At 34.1% G+C, this 21974-nt stretch overlaps 2 protein-coding genes across 5 annotated transcripts; both read right to left on the reverse strand.

Annotated features, from left to right (window-relative positions):
- Positions 1-307: 307 nt before the first annotated feature.
- LOC125061593 (acetylcholinesterase-like) lies at positions 308-11814 on the reverse strand. 4 transcript variants are annotated; one of them, XM_047667082.1, is made up of 3 exons: positions 11668-11814; positions 2040-3265; positions 308-617 (listed from the first exon to the last, which is right to left on the reverse strand). In XM_047667082.1, the coding sequence occupies exons 1-3, from the start codon at positions 11716-11718 to the stop codon at positions 374-376; spliced, it is 1521 nt and encodes a 506-aa protein (XP_047523038.1). In that variant the 5' UTR covers positions 11719-11814; the 3' UTR covers positions 308-373. The 4 variants fall into 4 exon arrangements, with proteins under 4 accessions (XP_047523038.1, XP_047523040.1, XP_047523037.1 ...); XM_047667084.1 differs by lacking the exon at positions 2040-3265 and adding an exon at positions 9787-11012; XM_047667081.1 differs by lacking the exon at positions 11668-11814 and adding an exon at positions 4023-4185.
- Positions 11815-15181: 3367 nt separating this feature from the next.
- Positions 15182-19621, reverse strand: LOC125061518 (acetylcholinesterase-like). Its single transcript, XM_047666996.1, has 3 exons — positions 19460-19621; positions 16768-17993; positions 15182-15425 (listed from the first exon to the last, which is right to left on the reverse strand). Exons 1-3 carry the CDS (start codon positions 19619-19621, stop codon positions 15182-15184), a joined length of 1632 nt encoding a protein of 543 aa, XP_047522952.1.
- Between the last annotated feature and the right edge of the window lie 2353 nt (positions 19622-21974).

The following is a 21974-nucleotide window of genomic DNA, read 5'->3' on the forward strand; positions in this document are numbered from 1 at the left end:
TTTTTACGCGAATAAGTATCCTTTTTTGTTAAGCAGGTATCGATCCCATAATATATCGACGTCAAGTGTATTTTTGTATTGGCCATTGAGTTTTTGCCCATGGGCGTACCTAAGGGTAAATCCGTCATGGTACAAAATCCTATTTCCTAATTTAATACAAATGTGAAAGTGATTTAGATTAGATACTGTAATCCCGCAAATGATACATTTGTAATTTATTCTCTGGTGGGTTGTGCCATAAGAATTATCGTACTAAGGAAATAATTATTTCGCTTATAAGATCCAGTCCAAGAAAAATAATCTCTCATAAGACGGTTAAAAACAGAACTTTAATATATTAATACATTTATAACAATATACGTCAAAACAGCTTTTAAGCAATCAATTTCCACAGACAACACATAACAACCAAAAGGAAATTAAAAGTTATATTATTGACAGCACTATTTGTCTTAAATGGAAACACAACATGAAACATATCCCAAAATGTCATTCTTCTGTGAAACGGTCGATATCCCACCACGAGGTTACTGTTGATGTCCAGGTATCTGTGGGTCTCTGCTGTGGCAACTGGCCAGGTCACTGGAAGGAGCTCCGTCACTTCAGGTGTGGGGTTCCTGCAAACACCAGTGAAATTTATTAATTACATTTAAAAACTATCACAGTCAAGAATGCCAAAAATATTGCAAAATATAATGGCTTATATTATATATCTAAGCTCTAATGGACAAATAACGGATATCTTTACGCCTGATTGATTGATTATATGACTTTCTGTATTGTAACTCCAAATAATTATTCCTGATCTACCGAAAAACCGAGTCGGTTAAATCATTATCAGCATATTACGTTAAAATATATTAATATGAAAGAAAGCAAGATAGTACGGGTAATCCCAGTGCTGTTGCTTTCCTCGCTCAACGAATAAGTACATCGCAACACAGCGAAGAAATGCCAGCATTAAATTTGTTTAAATTATCTATTATATAATTATTATTATTATTATTATTATTTTTTTTATATAATAGGGGGGCAAACGAGCTTGCGGGACGACCAAAAAGGGTAGTCCACGCAGCCCATAGACACCCATTTTAGTGGGTGCGTTGCCGGCCTTTGAGGGAGGAGTAGGCTCGTTTTTTAAAAATTTGGAGGTCGTATCTCTGAGGGAAGACCCCCCCCGGGAGCCGATTCCACAGTTCGCTAGTTCGCAACAGAAAATGCCTAGTGAAGCGGACCGTGGAAGACCTCCAACCATCAAGATGATGCTGGTGAAATTTAGAGGTCGTTCGGCTCGTACGGTGTTGAAAAGAGGCAGGAGGGATCAACCCAAACAATTCTTCAGAACACTCTCCGTAATAAATTTTGTAAAAAACGCGAAGAGACGCAATGTCTCTGTGTAGCGATAGAGAATCAAGCCGATCAGTAAGACATTGGAGATTGACAATTCGACAAGCCCTTCGCTGAATTTGGTCAAAAGGAAGAAGCTGGTATTTGGGAGCACCGGCCCAGAGATGCGAGCAGTATTCCATATGAGGTCGTACTTGAGCTTTGTAGAGCTGCATACGTTGCACCTCAGTGAAATACTGCTTAGCCCTACCCAAAACACCCAGCTTTTTGGAAGCCAGTTTGGCTTTTTCTTCCAGATGACTGCGAAATTGGACTTCTTTCGAAATGCCAACCCCAAGGATACTGAGGCTGTGTGACGAACTAAGGAGAGCGCCTTCAAATTGGGGAGATACGACAAAAGGATCTTTCTTGGCAGAAAACGAACAAATTATTATTATTACTATTTATATAAAATAAATAGTTTATTTTCGATGTCGTCGGCTTCATACTCCATAAGAACGATCTCAATATAATTAATATCAAATAAGAAGGATGTTATCGAAAATACAAAACAGTTCTTTACGCGTAAGCAGCAAGCCAAAAGATTTATAACGTGATTGTAAAAAGTACGTATATCTATGATAATCTTTCAAATAAAGAATACCGCTATCATTTCAATACTGATAACACTAAGTATGTTGTTTTTAACTCACCCGTATTTTACGAAATTTGCCCACATTTCTGTCATCCTATCTACAATCACATAATCTTGTTCATTCCCTAATCCCTTTAAATCGCCCATGTCAAAGACATATCCTAATTCGTCAGCATGGGACGCTCCACCTTCAGTAATGTTCATTCTAACCTTCTCCATATTTCTCCCTCCAGTATATGAGAAAACATAATAATAGACGTTCTGACTGGAAACCAGGAATCGCTTAAGACTCCTATGACATGGATGGGTAAACGATTCGTCGGAAGCGAAGTCAATCAGCTCTCGTCTAACATTCGAAGTTATTGATTGACCACCTATGTAATAGCGTCGAATATAATTGTAAACCTCATCCTTGTCTTCAAGAAATTCTTCAGCGAAATCCCTAAAGGGATTTAGGTTTGGAAAAGATTCTTCTGGCGTGTTAATAATATAACCTAACGCTTCATCATCGTTAAATCCGGTTATGATTGACATATTCTCAACTTTAGGTAGCGTGTCTAATGTAAAAGGATGGACGGTCAAGAATCCCTCTACACCACTGAATTTTCGTTCAACACAGCCAGCCAACAAGCGAAACCCTGTTGATGCTCCAATTACTCTTTGTACATCTTGACCTTTCAAAAAATCTAATGCAGTTTGAACGTTGTCCGTTGTTAACCCTAAAGAGGTTGCTATCTTCAAGGGTATAGAATTATCTATTTCACCTATGGTCCATCTGGCAAAAAGGGCCCCACTTGATATAATAGCCCTTTGGAATAGTTGCTCATTTTCGGAAGCAATATGGAACTCAACTGAAGCAGCACCGGCGCTCTCTCCATAGGCGGTGACATGGTTTGGATCACCACCGAACGATTCAATGTTTTCTCGGATCCATCGTAAAGCTAACGTCTGGTCTTTAAAACCTTGGTTCCCGGATACCTCAGGAATGTCTAAACACAAAAATCCGAATGGACCAAGTCGGTAGTTTATTGATACTACAATTATGTTGTGGCGTACTAAGTACTTAGGTCCTTGCTGTCGCTTAGTGCCGTCACCATTGATAAAGGCCCCACCGTGTATCCAAACTAAAACTGGAAGTTTTCCAGTTGAATTGTTTGGTACGTAAACGTTTACATTGAGACAGTCGAGGGTCATAGTGCCTGATACATCACCAGGTTGAGGGCAGATTGCAGAATCATTGTTGGCTTCGAATATTTCAGTAAATTTTGGGTGAGGTTGAGCCGCCTGTAAATGTTAAAATTTCTCTTTTTATTTTCTTTTCTAGGTAATGGTACATATAACAAAATTCATATTATCAAAGAGGTGAAATGTTATAATTGTTTCCCAGAGTCGTGCGGCGTCCTTTAGAGAACTTAACAAAGGACAATACTATGTTAACCGCAATTAATCGTATTTTCACCAGGTGAGACAAAAGATTCACGGGGAGTAGAAACACATTATTATTTATTATTATTATGTAGATAAAGACACTAGCAACCAATAATAAATAATACTTGATTCATTATGATAAATATCTGGTGCAATGGATAAAACCTTAATATAAATCCTTAACTTTTAGTATGTTTGTATTAATATTATGTATTTAAGAAATGATTCTATTGGAAATAGTTTGTTCTTTTTGGCGTACATTAAGTTATTATCATTATGAAAGCCTTAATTATCATCGATCATGTGTATTATTTCATCTGAATGAATGATTTGGACTTTGTGTACAATCACATCCTGGACCTAATTGTTCTATTTAATTAAATATTATTTGCTGTTTCAAAATGAAATAGGCTTTTTATGTCACTTGTTGCCATTTCATTCTAACATATAAAAATAACTCAGCGTTACGTAACTTATCTAAAATATTTATTATAATTTATAACATTCTGATAAACGCATCTTCAAACGAACCTACATTATTGCCTCTTACGGCAAACCAGGTTTAAAAGCAGAAAACTATAAATAGATTTTAAAAATAGATTTAAAAACTTACACCAAAAGGGTTTTCTGGGTCTACCTGTCCATACGGTATACCCAGGAACATAGTGTAGTCTCCATCATCAGCGGGTAAGCCCCGGAACTGACCGTGGGGAGCCTCCACCAGGAGGGGATCAGAGAAGACCCCCGGAACTAAGAGTACGAATATCCAAATCATAACTAACAATTTATCAGATAGAGTATCGTTAAATATGGTAGCGAGGTTTTTTACTTGGCACAGTCGGCGGCTTTAGTCGCGAAAAGGACTACTATTATTTTTTATATTCTAATTGATTATTTTACTCCCAAATTCAGACAAGTTTTGTCATTTCAACATAGGAGATTAGTAGGACTTTTATAAATATGGTTGTAAGGATGCTGGGTTCTTTGTTAATGTCTGATTTCATTATACAACCCGTATCTGCCTTGAACAATATATATATATTTTCTATATATGAATTTGGCTATTCCGTTATTATTGGAGTTGAACCTGTACCTAACCTAATTCTGAGTATATTCCGGTATAAAAAATATGATTTTATAAATATTTATAATAAATCATGTGTACATATATTTCAAATAATTATTTTCGTTTGCTACATATATAAAATACAATATACAGACACGAAGATGAAGTTAATTTTATAGACTTCACAGATAAATAACATAACATATCTTTTTAATCTTATCAGATAAATGGTTTAGGTTTAAGAATAACTTTATTTCTCATAAGAATTGCATACAAAATTCACTTACTGAGAAACACATATTTAAAACTAAGATTAAAAATTAGAAATTAGAGCGCACAGATGTAGGTACATATATAAAATAACAAAACAGAACAGCACCAAAAATGTGGGTAGACATAATAAACTTGATCAGTCAACCAAGCAAAACACGGATGTTCGAATTTGATTTTTTACTAGATGTGGCATTGATGGCATAGTCTGACAAGTTTATATTGATTATTTTAATTTTTTTCATAACACTATTTTATTTTTAGTTTATTCCTATATTTATATATTTAGGGTATGTACAAGGTTTATAAAACATTTTTACAAACTAAAATCACTTATAGGCAGATTTTGGTCAATATCAATTACAATTTTTTAACACCGTGAGTGGTGTTAGTTTAAAGTTCTTTAAACATTGAACTTTTCAAGTGTTATCGCATTCTTGTCAATATATAAATATATATATATATATATATACATATTATATTTTAATCACTTATTTGTATGTAATTAATGTGTAAGTTTTTAGAAGCTTTTTAAATCGGGCATAATTTTGTTCTGCTTTTATAACTGATGGTAACTTATTATAAATTGTAACACCCTCATACTCCAAACTTCTTTTTCCATAGTTAGTTCTAGGAGGGCGGGTCACCAAGTAACTAGCACGTCTTAAGTTAATGTTTCGTGTTTGTTGTTTGGTTAAAAATTTTATATTAGAATTAATTTCCCTATTTAATATTTTGCGTATTAGAATACAAGTGTAATATATGTACGTTTGTTTCATTAGTTTTGTTTCCTCGTATATCCTTTCAGTAGGCGTCCGAAATTTATAATTAAATAAGTTTTTAATCAATCTATTCAGAGTTCTTTGGATAGGATCCAAATTACTCTTTGCTGCAGTACCCCAGACCTCAATGACATGGTAGTCGACATGAGGCTTAACCAGAGAATTATAGATAGGTATATACCGCACTTTTTGAGGGAGACAATTTGTTATGTTTCGCAGTGCCCCTGTGAGTGGTGTTAGTTTAAGTTTAATTTTTTCTAGATGTGGCTTCCAAGTTAGGTTACTATCCAAAATAAGTCCGAGATATTTTTCTTTAGGTTTTCGTTCAAGTATTTTTCCGTCTATTTTAAGTTCGAAATTATTATTTATTTTTTTATTTTTTGCTGCAAAAATAACATAATTTGTTTTTGTAATATTAATAGTTAAAAGATTTGACTGAAACCACTCATTTAACAGATTAAGATCATTTTGTGCGTCGGCTATTAGAGCTTCGATCGAGTTTCCAAAGTAAAAGAGACTTGTGTCGTCTGCATAAAGGGAGATGTCACCTTTGAGACCCAAATCACTGATACTGTTAAATGAGGAACATGAGGGGGCCTAATATTGATCCCTGAGGAACGCCAAAATTCAGGATACAGGAATTGCTTTCATATTCACCTATTTTTACTATTTGTTTTCGGTTCTCCATATATGATTTAAAAATTTCAAGTGCTTTGCCTGTAACACCGGTAAGTTTTAGTTTTTGTAATAATTTTTCATGACTAATGGTGTCAAAGGCTTTTTTGAGATCAATAAATATACCTAAGGCAACTTGTTTTTGATCAATTTTATTTTTAATTTTGGTTACGAGGTCAATTGTGGCAGCGAGAGTATTTGATTGAGCTCTAAAGCCATATTGTTTTCGGTAAAAGAAACCTTTTGAATTAAGGAATGACTCTAATTGGTTATAAAGAATCTTTTCAAATACCTTAGAAAGCACTGGGAGAACTGATATAGGGCGATAATTGCACGGGTCAAGTTTACTTCCGGCTTTATGAATTGGTACAACTTTTGCAACCTTTAACTCGTTGGGAAAAATACCTCGTGCCAAATGATAGTTAATGCAGACTGTTAGTTCCGTGGCAATAATGTCTTTTACGCATTTAATTGATTTTGTACTAATACCATCAATGCCAGATGCAGTATTACAGTCCAAATTTTTAATTATGGTAATAACTTCTTACGTAGTTACTGGTTTCAGAAATCGCAATTCTTGTCTATCAGTTAGACTACACTCTTCTAAAATTTGAGGTACTTTTGATTTTTTAGAAATCATATTTGCTAGGGTTGAGCCAATAGTCGAAAAATATGAGTTAAAACTTTCACATATTTCTTTTTTGTCCGTAATAGTACCAGCTGCCGTTTCATATTTGTCTGGTCCAGCTCTGTCATGCACTTTGTTTTTAGCTAAGTCGTTTATAAGTCTCCACATTTTTCGTGGTTTACTAGAATTTTCTTCAAACCTCTTCAGATAATATTCACTTTTCGCTTTTCTTATATTGTGTGATACTCTAGCTTTTATATGTTCATACTCTGCTTTTAATTTCGTGTCCACCGCATTTGTTTTATATTTTTGCCATAATATGTTCTTGCTATTTATCTCTTCTAATAGTTCTTTTTTAATCCAGTCAATTTTGTGATTCTGCACTTATTTAAACAGGATTTCAGTTTCCCTGCCAATTCATCATACTCTACGTCTTCATGATTTTTAGGATATTCATCCAGGCATCGATAAAGTTTGCTGAAGTCAACTGCGTTTTTTTGCTGTTTTATGATAGTTGGTGGTTGGTATTGCTTTATCTCTAAAAGTATTTGTTTGTGGTCAGACATTGAAGATCCCATTGTGATAAAATGAAAATTATTTTCACTTAAATTACAAGATACATGGTCTAACATTGTCCTGGTTGAGGTTGTTTCGCGGGTACAGTGTTTTGGGCTTATTTTGTTCAGGATTTTGTAGTTGTTCTCTTTTAAGGTGTTCTTATATTTGCGTGTCGCTAAGTCCGGGTTGAGTAAGTCCAGGTTGTAATCGCCAAAGACTATTGTTCGTTTCAATTTGTGCAATTGTTGTGAATATATCTCGAGAAAGTTATCCATATTTATTTTATTGGGCTTATAAATTACGTCGGTGCGACGACGGTAGGCGGACGTATTTTTTGTTTTCTAAGTAGTCAGTTGTTTTAATTTGCGTGCAAAAATGGAATGCAAGAACTGTAAAAACAGAATTAATAATTCTTTGTACTTGAAGTGTTCTAAATTTAAATGCGGTAATATGTATCATATTCAGTGTTTAAATATAAGCAAAGAAAAATTGGTGATGATGAATCAGCATGAGAAAGATTTGTGAAGATGGAGTTAATTTTATAGATTTCACAGATAAATAACATAACATATCTTTTTAATCTTATCAGATAAATGGTAAGATGTGAAAACAATATACATACATAGGCAATCTACAAAAACATGTCTTATTTAAAATATAAAGGAATTAGCAATTTCTTTCATTACTCTAAGTTTCCATAAAAAAAAGAGATCGAAGCTGTACTTAATAAATATCGACCGGAAAAAAGTTTTACGGAACTACGCGCAGACAGCTGAACACCTGTTTTAACTTAGTCATTTTATAAATCAGGTATACCTAATTTAATAATAGCTTGTATGTGTTTTCAGACATTCGATAATATAACTGGAACTGTTCTTCATCGGATTGTAATTCTTGTGAAATTTTGAAATTCCCGTACAATTTGTGCAATCTTGATTAAACGGATGAACCCAATAACGTCTTTTTTTCTCATTAATCGCCACAACAAGAAATCTTCGTCATCAGACGATGATGTCGACATTCTCAAAGCGGTGCCACGCTACAACTGTGCTTCCGATGTGCGCATTTTCAATACATTTGTAGCAAATGTATTGAACGTTGAAACCTAAACTGGCTTGTTGTTCGATGTCGTGGTTAAAAGCGATGCCGTTCAGTTGTTGGTTGTCATTAGGCTCGCATAAAGAGGTCGTGGTAAGTCGCCAGAAGTCACTTTATTCCTGTGAGTAATATCTTCTTTATTCGATTTAATACAAATGTGAAAGTGATTTAGATTAGATACTGTCACGTATTACACGTATACACGGTTCGAATCCCGGATATAATACTTTTGTAATTTATTCTCTAGTGGGTTGTGCCTATTGTACTAAGGAAATAATTGTTTCGCTTATAAGATCCAGTTGAAATGAAATTACATCTCAAGATGGTTAAAAACAGAACTTTAATATATAAATATATTTATAATAATATACGTCAAAACAGCTTTTAAGCAATCAATTTCCACAGACAACACATAACAACCAAAAGGAAATTAAAATTAGTATTATTGACAGCACTATTTGTCTTAAATGGAAACACAACATCAAACATATCCCAAAATGTAAATCTTCTGTGAAAAGGTCGATATCCCACCACGAGGTTGCTGTTGATGTCCAGGTATCTGTGGGTCTCTGCTGTGGCAACCGGCCAAGTCACTGGAAGGAGCTCTGTCACTTCTGGTGTGGGGTTTCTGCAAAAACCAGAACATTTTATTAATTACATTTAAAAACTATTACAGCCAAGAATGCCAAAAATATTGCAAAATATCAGTCTAAGCCCTAATGGGAAATTACTGATATCATGGCAGTTGATCAACTTTCTGTATTCAAACTCGAAACAATTGTTACTGATCCACTGAAAATTGAAGTCGGGACCACCGAGTCGGTTATATCATTATCAGCATACGTTAAAATATATAAATAAGAAAGAAAGAAAGGTGACCTCAGAGCTGGTGGATTCCTCGCTCGAATATCGCAATACAGCGAGAAAATGCAAGAAATAAAATACACTGCAACAGGGAGCAAACCTTTAAATTGGTTTTAGTTTTCTATTTATAAATATTTTATTATTATTATTTAATTTCCTATTTCTCAATTTTTAGTTTTAAAAATTATTTAATTTAGTTTAATGTACATACTACGTATATTATTTCAGAGTTCCAATGATTTCAAAGAAATAATAAGGATTTTATCGAAAATACAAAACAGCTCTATACGCACCGAGTTAAAGTTAATATTAATAAGCAAGCATTAAGTTAAAAGATAATATTAATACCGTAATTGTGAAAAATTCATAACTATGATAATATTTCAATTAATACATTTCAAAACTGATAACGCTAAGTATGTTGTTTTTAACTCACCCGTACTTTACGAAATTTGCCCACATTTCTGTCATCCTATCTACAATCACATAATCTTCTGCATTCCCTAATCCGCTTAACTCGCCAATATCAAAGACATATCCTAATTCATCAGCATGGGCTGCTCCACCTTCGGTAATGTTCATTCTAACCTTTACCATATTTCTCCCTCCAGTATATGAGAAAATATAATAATAGACGTTCTGACTGGAAACCAGGAATCGGTTAAGACTCCTATGACATGGATGGGTAAACGATTGGTCAGAAGAGAAGTCAATCAGCTCTCGTCTAACATTCGAAGTTATTGATTGGCCACCTATGTAAAAGCGTCGAATATAATTGTAAACCTCATCCTTGTCTTCAAGAAATCCTTCAGCGAAACTTCTAAAGGGATCTATGTTTGGAAAAGATTCTTCTGGCGTGTTAATAAAACTAGCTAACGATTCATCGTCATTAAATCCGATTATGATTGACATATTCTCGACTTTTGGTAGCGTGTCTAATGTAAAAGGATGGACGGTCAAGAATCCCTCTACACCACTGAATTTTCGTTCAACACAGCCAGCCAACAAGCGAAACCCTGTTGATGCTCCAATTACTCTTTGTACATCTTGACCTTTCAAAAAATCTAATGCAGTTTGAACGTTGTCCGTCGTTAACCCTAATGATGATGCTATCTTCAAAGGTATAGAATTATCTATTTCGCCTATGGCCCATCTGCTAAAAAGGGCCCCACTTGATATAATAGCCCCTTGGAATAGTTTCTCATTTTCGGAAGCAATATGGAACTCAACTGAAGCGGCACCGGCACTCTCTCCATAAGCGGTGACATGGTTTGGATCACCACCGAACGATTCAATGTTTTCTCGGATCCATCGTAAAGCTATCGTCTGGTCTTTAAAACCCTGGTTCCCGGACACCTCAGGAATGTCTAAGCACAAAAATCCGAATGGTCCAAGTCGGTAGTTTATAGATACTACAATAATGTTGTGGCGTACTAAGTACTTAGGTCCTTGCAGTCGCTTCGTGCCGTCACCATTGATAAAGGCCCCACCGTGTATCCAAACTAAAACTGGAAGTTTTCCAGTTGAATTGTTTGGTACGTAAACATTTAGATTGAGACAGTCGAGGGTAATAGTGCCTGATGCGTCACCAGATTGAGGGCAGATTGCGGAATCATTGTTGGCTTCGAATATTTCAGTAAATCTTGGGTGAGGTTTAGCCGCCTGAAATGTTAAAGTTTCTCTTTATATTTAATTTAGTAGATAATCGTTTAAGTTACAAAATTGATATTATCAAAGAGTGGAAATGTTAAAATTGTGTCCTTTAGAGACTTACTATAGGACAAGACTATTTTCACCGCAATTAATTGTATTTTCATGTACCGGGTAAGACAAAAGATTCACGGGGAATAGAAAAACATTATTATTATTATGTAGATAAACACACAAGCAACGAATAATAAATAATAATAGATTCATTATGATAATATCTGGTGTCATGGATAAAATATTAAATGGAAATACTTCACTTTTAGTATTAATATTATTTAAAAAACTATTCTCAGCTGATTCTTCTGGAAATAGTTGGTTCCTTTAGGCGTAGATGAAGCTTTTATCATCATCGAACATGTGTAATGTTTTATCTGAATGATTTGCACTTTGTGTCCATCCTGGACCTAATCGTTCTATTTCATGAAATATTGTTTGCTGTTTCTTTAGGCTATTTTCATAAAATATATATTATAACATCTTGAGGAATCGCGTCTTCAAACGAACTTAACATGGCCTCAAACTGTAAACCAGGCCTAAATGCAGAAAACTATAAATTTTAATTGAATTTTAACGTTTAAATAAGTGTTAAATAGATTTTAAAACTTACACCAAAAGGGTTTTCTGGGTCTACCCGTCCATACGGTATACCCAGGAACATAGCGTAGTCTCCATCATCAGTGGGTATGCCCCGGAACTGACCCTGTGGGGCCTCCACCAGGAGGGGATCAGAGAAGACCCCCGGAGCTAAGAGTACGAATATCCAAATCATAACTAATAATTTATCAGATAAAGTATCGTTAAATATGGTAGCGAGGTTTTTTACTTGGCACAGTCGGCGGCTTTAGTCGCGAAAGGAAATAATTATATTATAATTGAATATTTCAATAGTAAAGTATCTAATATAAAATTTGTATTATTTTTGCTCGGTGATTTTTGTCTTTTCATCACATGATAAACATAGTTGATAAATAAGACTTTTTATAAATATGGTCGCAAGGATGCTTGGTTCTTTGTTTATGTTTCATCATAAATTATTATCATCGTATGATGAGACCATTATGACGATATTATAATACAACCGATATTCACCTAAAGAAATATCTATTTTCCATATATTATGGTGTTGGACATTATTCTTTCGGCCATACTCGGTTGAACCTGTAGCCTAATTCTGAGTATATTAAGGTATAAAAATTATGATCTTATAAATATTTATAATAAATAGTATATACATATATTTCAAATAATCATTTTCGTTTCATTAATACAATATACAGACATGAAGATGGAGTTAATTTTATAGATTTCACACATAAATAACATATCTTTTTTTTAATCTTATCAGATAAATGACAATATGTGAAAACAATATACATACCAACCTACAAAAACATATCTTATTTAAAATATAAAGGATTTGGCCATTTCTTTTATTACTTTAAGTTTTCATAAAAAAGAGATCGAAACCGTACGAAATAAATATCGACCGGGAAAAGGTTTCATGACACTACGCGCAAACAGCTGAATAACTGTTTTAACTTAGTCATTTTATAAATCTACTATATAAAAATAAGTCGGGTTTTCCTTCCTGACGCTATAACTCCAGAACGCACGAACCGATTTCCACGGTTTTGCATTCGTTGGAAAGGTCTCGGGCTTTGTGAGGTTTATAGCAATTCAAAAAAAAAATCAGGAAAAAATTCAACAGAAAAGCGGGATCACCAAACGAAATGTTACATAAAACGAAGCCATCTGGTGGCGAAACAGAGTTCGCCAAGTTTGCTAGTTACGTATAAGAATGTTTAGATTTCTTTTTCATAACAATATTATGTCAATAAATATTAATTAATAATTTAATCCTTAATAATGGACTTTCTTTCTATACGTGTACCTATTTAACATTCGCTCGAACGGTGAAGTAAATCATTGAGAGAAAACCGGCTTGCCTTAGACACAAAAAATCGACGGCGTGCGTCAGGCACAGAAGACTGATCACCTACTTGCCTATTAGATTAACAAAATGATCTTGAAACAGATACAGAAATATGAGGCCCAGATCTAAAAAGGTTGTAGCGCCACTGATTATTATTATTATTATTTGAATGTATGTGATCAGAATCTGGCTTCTAAGTATATTCAAATACCCGAAATCTAAATCTTATGTATATCCGTATATATTATTTTTCGTTAATGTTGCAAATTATAATAATAATTGTTTATGCTGCATAAATTTTCACTACTTTACAAGACCTTCTGTCAATCCGAAGTGGATGAGGCCTGATGGCCTGCGCCTATTCTTAACTTTAGCAGGTATCAGTCTCACACAAACAAGCATTTTCCTCAATAGAAGAAAAAAAAATTATATATAATAATAAATAACTGTAACATGTTTATTTTGTGGTCTATGTATGAAATATTTATGAGAAAAATAAATAAAGATTATTATTAGTATTGTTTTTGCCAATCTTACTTTATGCCTTTTTTAAATGAAATAATAATTAAATTACTATTTGGTCACTTAAAAAAGTTTAACAAAAGCTTTTAGTAATATATCCCTTTTCCAGTAATCCTTATTTTTTTAAGGTCATGTACTTTCATACAACTTGAATGAACAAAATACAATTAGCGCTAAGTTCACGTTGAAACCTAAACTGGCTTGTTTTTCGATGTTGTGGTTTAAAGCGATGCCGTTCAGCCTTGCGATTCTGTAACTCACTTTTCGAACTCTCACAGCGGTTTCAAACAATAAACTACAAGCTCCCCACCTTATCAGAATGCCAAATCGTAAAATGACTGCTTTACGACTGATTTTATTGCGACCGCCGCTGTGAAAACCGCTGTGTGAGTTCGAAAAGTGAGTTACAGAATCGCAAGGCTGTTGTTGGTTGTCATTAGGCTCGCATAAAGAGCTCATGGTAGGTCGCCAGAAGTCACTTTATTTATGTGAGTAATATCTTTTTTATTGTCGACTATGTGTGTAGCTATTATTATTAAAACTAGTTGTACGAATACTTATAGTTATAAATAAACAGCAAATTTGTATTAAACTAACTACCCGCTTACTACTGCTTTGCTACCCGCACTAGGCATTCAAACAACGTGTTTGTTTGGTGAGGACGGGAATAGGAACTTGATTATTATAATAATCCAAAACAATTTTTTTAACCTACATAGTAATAATAATTAAAAATTAATGAAAAAAAAACGGTAGATGGGGAAGCAATTCGAAACCCAATTCATGGAATTCTGCCATCGTTTCATTGACACAGTGTAGTGTAATCTAAGTATAATATTATTCTTAACAAGGACTTGATATTGCTCTGTTGTATTTGTTATAACTTATCTTAGTTGGCCTTGTGCTGGTTAGTCCAAGACGACTGTCGTATTTCCGGGTTCTGAACTCAACCTTTCAGATACACATGCATACATAACGCACCAAAATGACGTAAATTTTATTGTTACATCAAAATCTATTGCTAGTAAAAGTATACGTTTCGCTAACACTTGTTACGCGAATAAGTATCGTTTTTTGTTAAGCAGATATCGATCCTATAATATATCGACGTCAAGTGTATTTTTGTTTTGGCCATTGAGGTTTTGCCCATGGGCGTACCTAAAGGTGAATGCGTCGTGGTACAAAATCCTATTTCCTAATTTAATACAAATGTGAAAGTGATTTAAATTGGATATTGTAATCCCGGAGATGATACTTTTGTAATTTATTCTCTGGTGGGTTGTGCAATTAGTACCATCGTACTAAGGAAATAATTATTTCGCTTATAAAATCCAGTTAAAGAAAAATTATCTCTCATAAGACAGAACAGAACTTTAATATATTAAAACATTCCGACACATTTAATATTTTAATGACAATTAAATTCTAAAATAATATACATTGAAATAAATAACGAAACTTAACATAAACTAAAATATATCATTAAAAGGAGTCCCTTTAGGCAAGGTTCCGAAGATACTGGCAGCGTTCCCCCTTTGAATTGCTAGACTAATTCTTTGTCCGAGGTAGCTGCCAGATCCTCGGTCTCCTGTGATGTCGACTAACCTTTTTGAAATTTCTTTAAAAAGCCTTAAAACATTTATAACAATATACGTCAAAACAGCTTTTAAGCAATCAATTTCCACAGACAACACATAACAACCAAAAGGAAATGAAAAGTTATATTACTGACAGCACTATTTGTCTTAAATGGAAACACAACATGAAACATATCCCAAAATGTCATTCTTCTGTGAAACGGTCGATATCCCACCACGAGGTTTCTGTTGATGTCCAGGTATCGGTGGTTATCTGCTGTGGCAACTGGCCAGGTCACTGGAAGGAGCTCCGTCACTTCTGGTGTGGGGTTCCTGCAAACAAAAGTGAAATTTATTAATTACATTTAAAAACTATCACAGCCATAAGTTTAAGGTATTAAATATTATGACATGCAAACCGTATCGCAAACAATCGCACAAACCGCGGCCGTAAAACGCGTCGTGAAATGTGATTTAATTTTGACATAAATATCTGTATTCTACAAAGGCTGAGAGCCCGCAACCAAGGCGGGCGCGGGTGCAAACCGCTTTGTGAGTTCTTAGCGATAGAATGACAAGAATATAATGACTAGATAGATATTATATTCTTGAAGCCATGTTGTATGTTCAAAAAAATATAAACGATTTTAAAACAAATGGTGACCATTATGCATTTCACCAGTAAATTACTCGAAACATAATTAATCTAAGCGTACGACCAACCAGGCTCCAGAAGATAAAACAATCTTGAAATTGTATTCGTATAGTACATTAAACTCACAAGCGAAATTAGAGAATGATCACTTAATGAATTTCAAAACTCTCGTTAAACGTAAATGAACCAAAAAAGCTTTTTTTTATAAATTTGACGATTACTTAAATGATCCTAATCCTTGGGATTGACTTTCCAGTTCAAACAATTTGTGTGACTAAAAACTTGGCGATTAAAAAGTGCCTGAGAGTTTCCCGCCCTTGACTTGCGAACTGGTAGTAAATGTAAATTAGAATCAATTTAATACTACTATATTACTTTTCTATTGACGTTAATAAGTAATATTTTTTACCTATATGAATAAAAATATTTTAAGTTTAAGTTTGAGTCTGATCCATAACTGCCAAAAATATTGCAAAATATCAGTCTAAGCCCAAATGGGAGATTTCAGATATACCTGATGAATTGATTATTGCAGTTGATCAAGTTTCTGTATTCAAACTTGAAATAATTGTTACTGATCTATTGAAAATCGAAGGTAGGACCACCGAGTCGGCTATATCATTATTGGCATACGTTGAATATAGTATGTTTATAAGAAAGAAAGAAAGATCATACTTTCCTCGTTCGACAATTAAGTATCGTAGGGAGAAAACTTTTTAAACTTGCTTTTATTTTCTATTTCTCAATTCTTAATATTAGTATTAAGTTTAATGTACTATATACTATTTCAGAGTCGATGCGGTCGTCTAAATATTCCATATTGATTTCAAAGAAATAATAAGGATTTTATCGAAAATACAAAACAATTCTATCCGCAAACATTAAGTAAAAATATAATTTTATATCGTAGTTGTAAAAAGTGCACATCTATTAATGATAATATTTAATGATAATATTTCAATGAAAAATATCGTTATCATTTTAATACTGATAACACCAAGTATGTTATTTTTAACTCACCCGTACTTCACGAAATTTGCCCACATTTCTGTCATCCTATCTACAATCACATAATCTTCTGCATTCCCTAATCCACTTAACTCGCCAATATGAAAGACATATCCTAATTCATCAGCATGGGCTGCTCCACCTTCGGTAATGTTCAATCTGACCTTCACCATATTTCTCCCTCCAGTATATGAGAAAATATAATAATAGACATTCGGACTGGAAACCAGGAATCGCTTAAGACTCCTATGACATGGATGATTAAACGTTTGGTCGGAAGCAAAGTCAATCAGCTCTCGTCTAACATTCGAAGTTATTGATTGGCCACCTATGTAAAATCGTCGAATATAATTGTAAACCTCATCCTTGTCTTCAAGAAATTCTTCAGCGAAATCCCTAAAGGGATTAAGGTTTGAAAAAGATTCTTCTGGCGTGTTAATAAAAGTAAATAACGATTCATCATCATTGAATCCGGTTATGATAGACATATTCTCAACTTTTGGTAGCGTGTCTAATGTAAAAGGATGGACGTGCATGAATCCCTCCACACCACTAAATTTTCGTTCAACACAGCCAGACAAAATGCCAAGCTCTCTTGATGCTCCAATTACTCTTTGTACATCTTGGCTTTTCAAAAAATCTAATGCAGTTTGAACGTTGTCCGTTGTTAACCCTAAAGATGTTGCTATCTTCAAGGGTATAGAATTATCTATTTCACCTATGTTCCGTGTGGCAAAAATGGCTCCGCTTGATAAAATAGCCCTTTGGAATAGTTGCTCATTTTCGGAAGCCATATGGAACTCAACCGAAGAGGCACCGGCGCTCTCTCCATAAGCGGTGACATGGTTTGGATCACCACCAAACGATTCAATGTTTTCTCGGATCCATCTTAAAGCTATCGTCTGGTCTTTAAAACCCTGGTTCCCAGAAACTTTAGGAATGTCTAAGCACAAAAATCCGAATGGACCAAGTCGGTAGTTTATTGATACTACAATTATGTTGTGGCGTACTAAGTACTTAGGTCCTTGCAGTCGCTTCGTGCCGTCACCAAAGGAAAATCCCCCGCCATGTATCCAAACTAAAACTGGAAGTTTTCCAGTTGAATTGTTTGGTACGTAAACATTTAGATTGAGACAGACAAGGGTAATAGTGCCTGATGCGTCACCAGCTTGAGGGCAGATTGCAGAATCATTGTTAGCTTCGAATATTTCAGTGAATCTTGGGTGAGGTTGAGCCGCCTGTAAATGTTAAAATTTCTCTTTTTATTTTAACACGTTCACTGCGGCAAGTAAAATTATAATATTTCATCAGGTGCGGCGGCGGGCCAAAATGCGCCCCCAATGATATTTCCGCCGGTGCGTGGCAGGTCTTTCTAGACCCAACAGCACTAGGATAGATTAAATTGCTATAACTTTGTGGAAACATAATGTATACATTTTTTTTATATATTGTTAGAATGACCTTGAACCCAACTTCCTTAGGTTTGATTCGCCCCGGGATCTGGCAAACAGGATATGAGAAATAAAGCAGGAAAAGCGGCAGGCCGATATCGACCTGAACCGCACTAGAATATATTTTTAGTAGTGATGGGACAGAGAAATATCGAAAATAAAACAGAATTATCGTAAACTCAACTCAAACTCAAACTCAAAATATCTTTATTCAAGTGGGTAACCAAGTACATTTTTGAATCGTCAAGTTAAATTAATCGTAAATTTACATTTACTACTAAAGGAACTGAAAAATTTATTTATTTACTTATGTATGCCTGTCTTGGAAACAGAAATACTTTTTATTTTTCTTAGTGGAAAATATTTCTTCACAGCTGTCACTATCACTGTCAATAACTGCAAGGTAAATTACTCAATTTTCCAAAATTTGTATTGCTTGCCATCGTTGATAATATCGAACGCTATGTTAGATCAGTTAGATAGCACAACACTAACTGGTCGGGCGCGCGCTCTGTGCGGTATCGGGTCGCCAGCTGCCTGTTGGGTGGGCGGGCTGAAATAGGCCCACTGCCGCACTCAGCGGATGCAAAGCAGCGTCAGTGCGTGGTAGGTCGATAAAAGCCTGCCGTTATGTTTTGATGGGGAAAACCTACAATTTTGACCGCAAGATGAAATATATATTTGTCCCTGTCGAATTTTTACAAACACCTGAGATAATCGTTACGCACCAGCGAGAGGGACATAGATTTCTTCGTCCGCACCAGCGGAAATACCGCGGCAGGCTGATATCGGCCTGTTACGCAGTGAACGTGTTAATTAGTAGGTAATCGTACATATTACAAAATTCATATTATCAAAGAGGTGGAATGTTAAAATTGTAACCCAGAGTCGTGCGGCGTCCTTTAGAGAACTTACTAAAGGAAAATACTATGTTAACCGCTATTAATCGTATTTTCATATACCAGGTAAGACATAAGATTCACGGGTGGTAGAAACACAATTGTTTGTTATTATTATGTAGATAAAGACACTAGCAACCAATAATAAATAATACTTGATTCATTATGATAAATATCTGGTGCCATGGATAAAACCTTAAATGGAAATATGTACTTCACTTTTATTATGTTTGTATTAATATTATATAAAAAATGATTCTTAGTTTACTCTTTTGGAAATAGTTTGTTCTAATTTATCATTATGAAAGCCTAATTTTAACGTTCATAAGTGTCAAAACAGATTTTAAAACTTACACCAAAAGGGTTTTCTGGGTCTACCTGTCCATACGGTATACCCAGGAACATAGTGTAGTCGCCATCGTCAGCGGGTATGCCCCGGAACTGACCCTGGGGGGCCTCCACCAAGAGGGGATTAGAGAAGACCCCCGGAACTAAGAGTACGAATATCCAAAACATAACTAACAATTTATCAGATAGAGTATCGTTAAATATGGTAGCGAGGTTTTTTACTTGGCACAGTCGGCGGCTTTAGTCGCGAAAGGATATATTTATAATATAATTGAATATTTCAATAGTGAAGTGATATAAAATTTGTATTATTTTTGCTCGGTGATTTTTGTCTTTTCATAACAGGATAAACATAGTTGATAAATATAGACTTAGGATAGAGATAGGAGATGAATAAGACTTGTTATAAATATGGTCGCGAGGATGCTTGGTTTTTTTGTTTCATCCTATCATCATATGATGACATAATGAGACATAATATGAAAAATGATCCATAAAAAAAATAAAAAAAAAATATATATATTTTTTTATTTATTTATTTTTATTTATTTTATTTATGTTCACCTTAAGCAATATCTTTTTTCTATATAATTTGGATATTATTCTTTCAGCCATACTCGGGAGTTGAACCTGTAACCAAATTCTATATACTCAATATTCCGATATAAAAATTATGATCTTATAAATATTTATAATAAATAATGTATACATATATTTCAAATAATCATTTTCGCTTGCTAAATATACAATATACAGACACGGAGGTGGAGTAAATTTTATAGATTTCACAGATAAATAACATAACATATATTTTTTTTTATCTTATCAGATTAATGACAATATGTGAAAATAATATACATACATAGGCAACCTACAAAAACATGTCTTATTTAAAATATAAAGAAATGGGCCATTTCTTTTATAACTCTAAGTTTCCATAAAAAAGAGATCGAAGAAGCTGTACGGAATAAATATGGACCGGGAAGAAGTTTCACGGAACTACGCGCAGACAGCTGTTTTAACTTAGTCATTTTATAAATTACGTATAAGAATGTTTAGATTTCTTTTTCATAACAATATTGTGTCAATAAATATTAATTAATAATTTAATCCAGGCCATTAGTTGTTTTGCGAATTAAGTTAGCATATCAAGCTGAATATTTTACTTTCCTCTTTCAATGTATCTGAGCAGCGTCGGCCTAGTGGCTTCAACATGCTACTCTCATCCCTCGTCGTAGGTTCGATTCCCGGCTGTGCACCAATAGACTTTCTTTCCATATGCGAATTTAACATTCGCTCGAACGTTGAAGGAAGTCATCGTGAGGAAACCGGCTTGCCTTAGACACAAAAAGTGGACGGCGTGCCTCAGGCACAGGAGTCTGATCACCTACTTGCCAATTAGATTAACAAAATGATCTTGAAACAGATACAGAAATCTGAGGCCCACCTAAAAAGGTTGTAGCGCCACTGATGATTATTATTATTATTATTTGAATGTATGTGATCAGAATCTGGCTTCTAAGCATATTCAAATACCCGAAATCTAAACCTTATGTATATCCGTATATATTATGTTTCGTTAATGTTGCAACCTATTATAATAATAATTGTTTATGCTGCATAAATTTTCACTACTTTTCAAGCCCTTCTGGCGATTCGAAGTGGTGGAGGCTTGATGGCCTGCGCCTACTCCTACCCTTAGCAGGCATCACTCTCACACAGCATTTCCCTCAATAGAAGAAAGAAAATTATTTATTTATAAAAAGAAATAACTGTAACATGTTTAGTCTATGTATGAAATTTTTGTGAGAAAAATAAATAAAGATTATTATTCTTATTGTTTTTGCCTAATAATCTTACTTTATGCCTGTTTTAATCATTTAAATTTAATTCTGTGAGTAGTAGGTATCTTCTTTATTAGATAACTGTTGACTGTGTGTAGCTATTATTATTAAAACAAGTTGTACGAATACTTATAGTTATAATGCTTTGATACCTGCACTAGGCATTCAAACAAAGTGTTTGTTTGGTGAGGACGGGAATAGGAACTTAATCATAAGAGAAGTAGGGAAGGGGATGACGGGTCTGGGCGTTACTGCATACGATTTTTTGCATTTTCTGAGAAGATTTACTATGGTAATATAAATATTTTTTTTTTACCATAGGAAAGTAGAGATTTCAACGAACTGAAAGCACACCAACTTTTTGAAAAAAGCTGATATTTTGACGGGTGAATTTTCGATTGAAAATTAGGGTATTTTTTCGATATTAATTCAAAATAAGGTGAACAAATTATTATTTCAAATCAAATAAATTACAGCGTATTAAAGACATAAAAAGGTAAGTTTTCACCAAATTTCGTGGGAAAAAAATAAATTTTGTAAAAGAGAAAATTTTTCCAAGTTTTTGGTTTTTAACCAAAAACTTTTTTTTTTTAATTTTTCACATAAATTTTGATGTTATGTGAAAAATGTGTAAATACAAGTTTTAGATCTTTATATTACCTACAACTTTGCCATTT

Source organism: Pieris napi, chromosome 23, assembly GCF_905475465.1.
Source record: "Pieris napi chromosome 23, ilPieNapi1.2, whole genome shotgun sequence".
Classification (NCBI taxonomy): Eukaryota; Metazoa; Arthropoda; class Insecta; order Lepidoptera; family Pieridae; genus Pieris; species Pieris napi.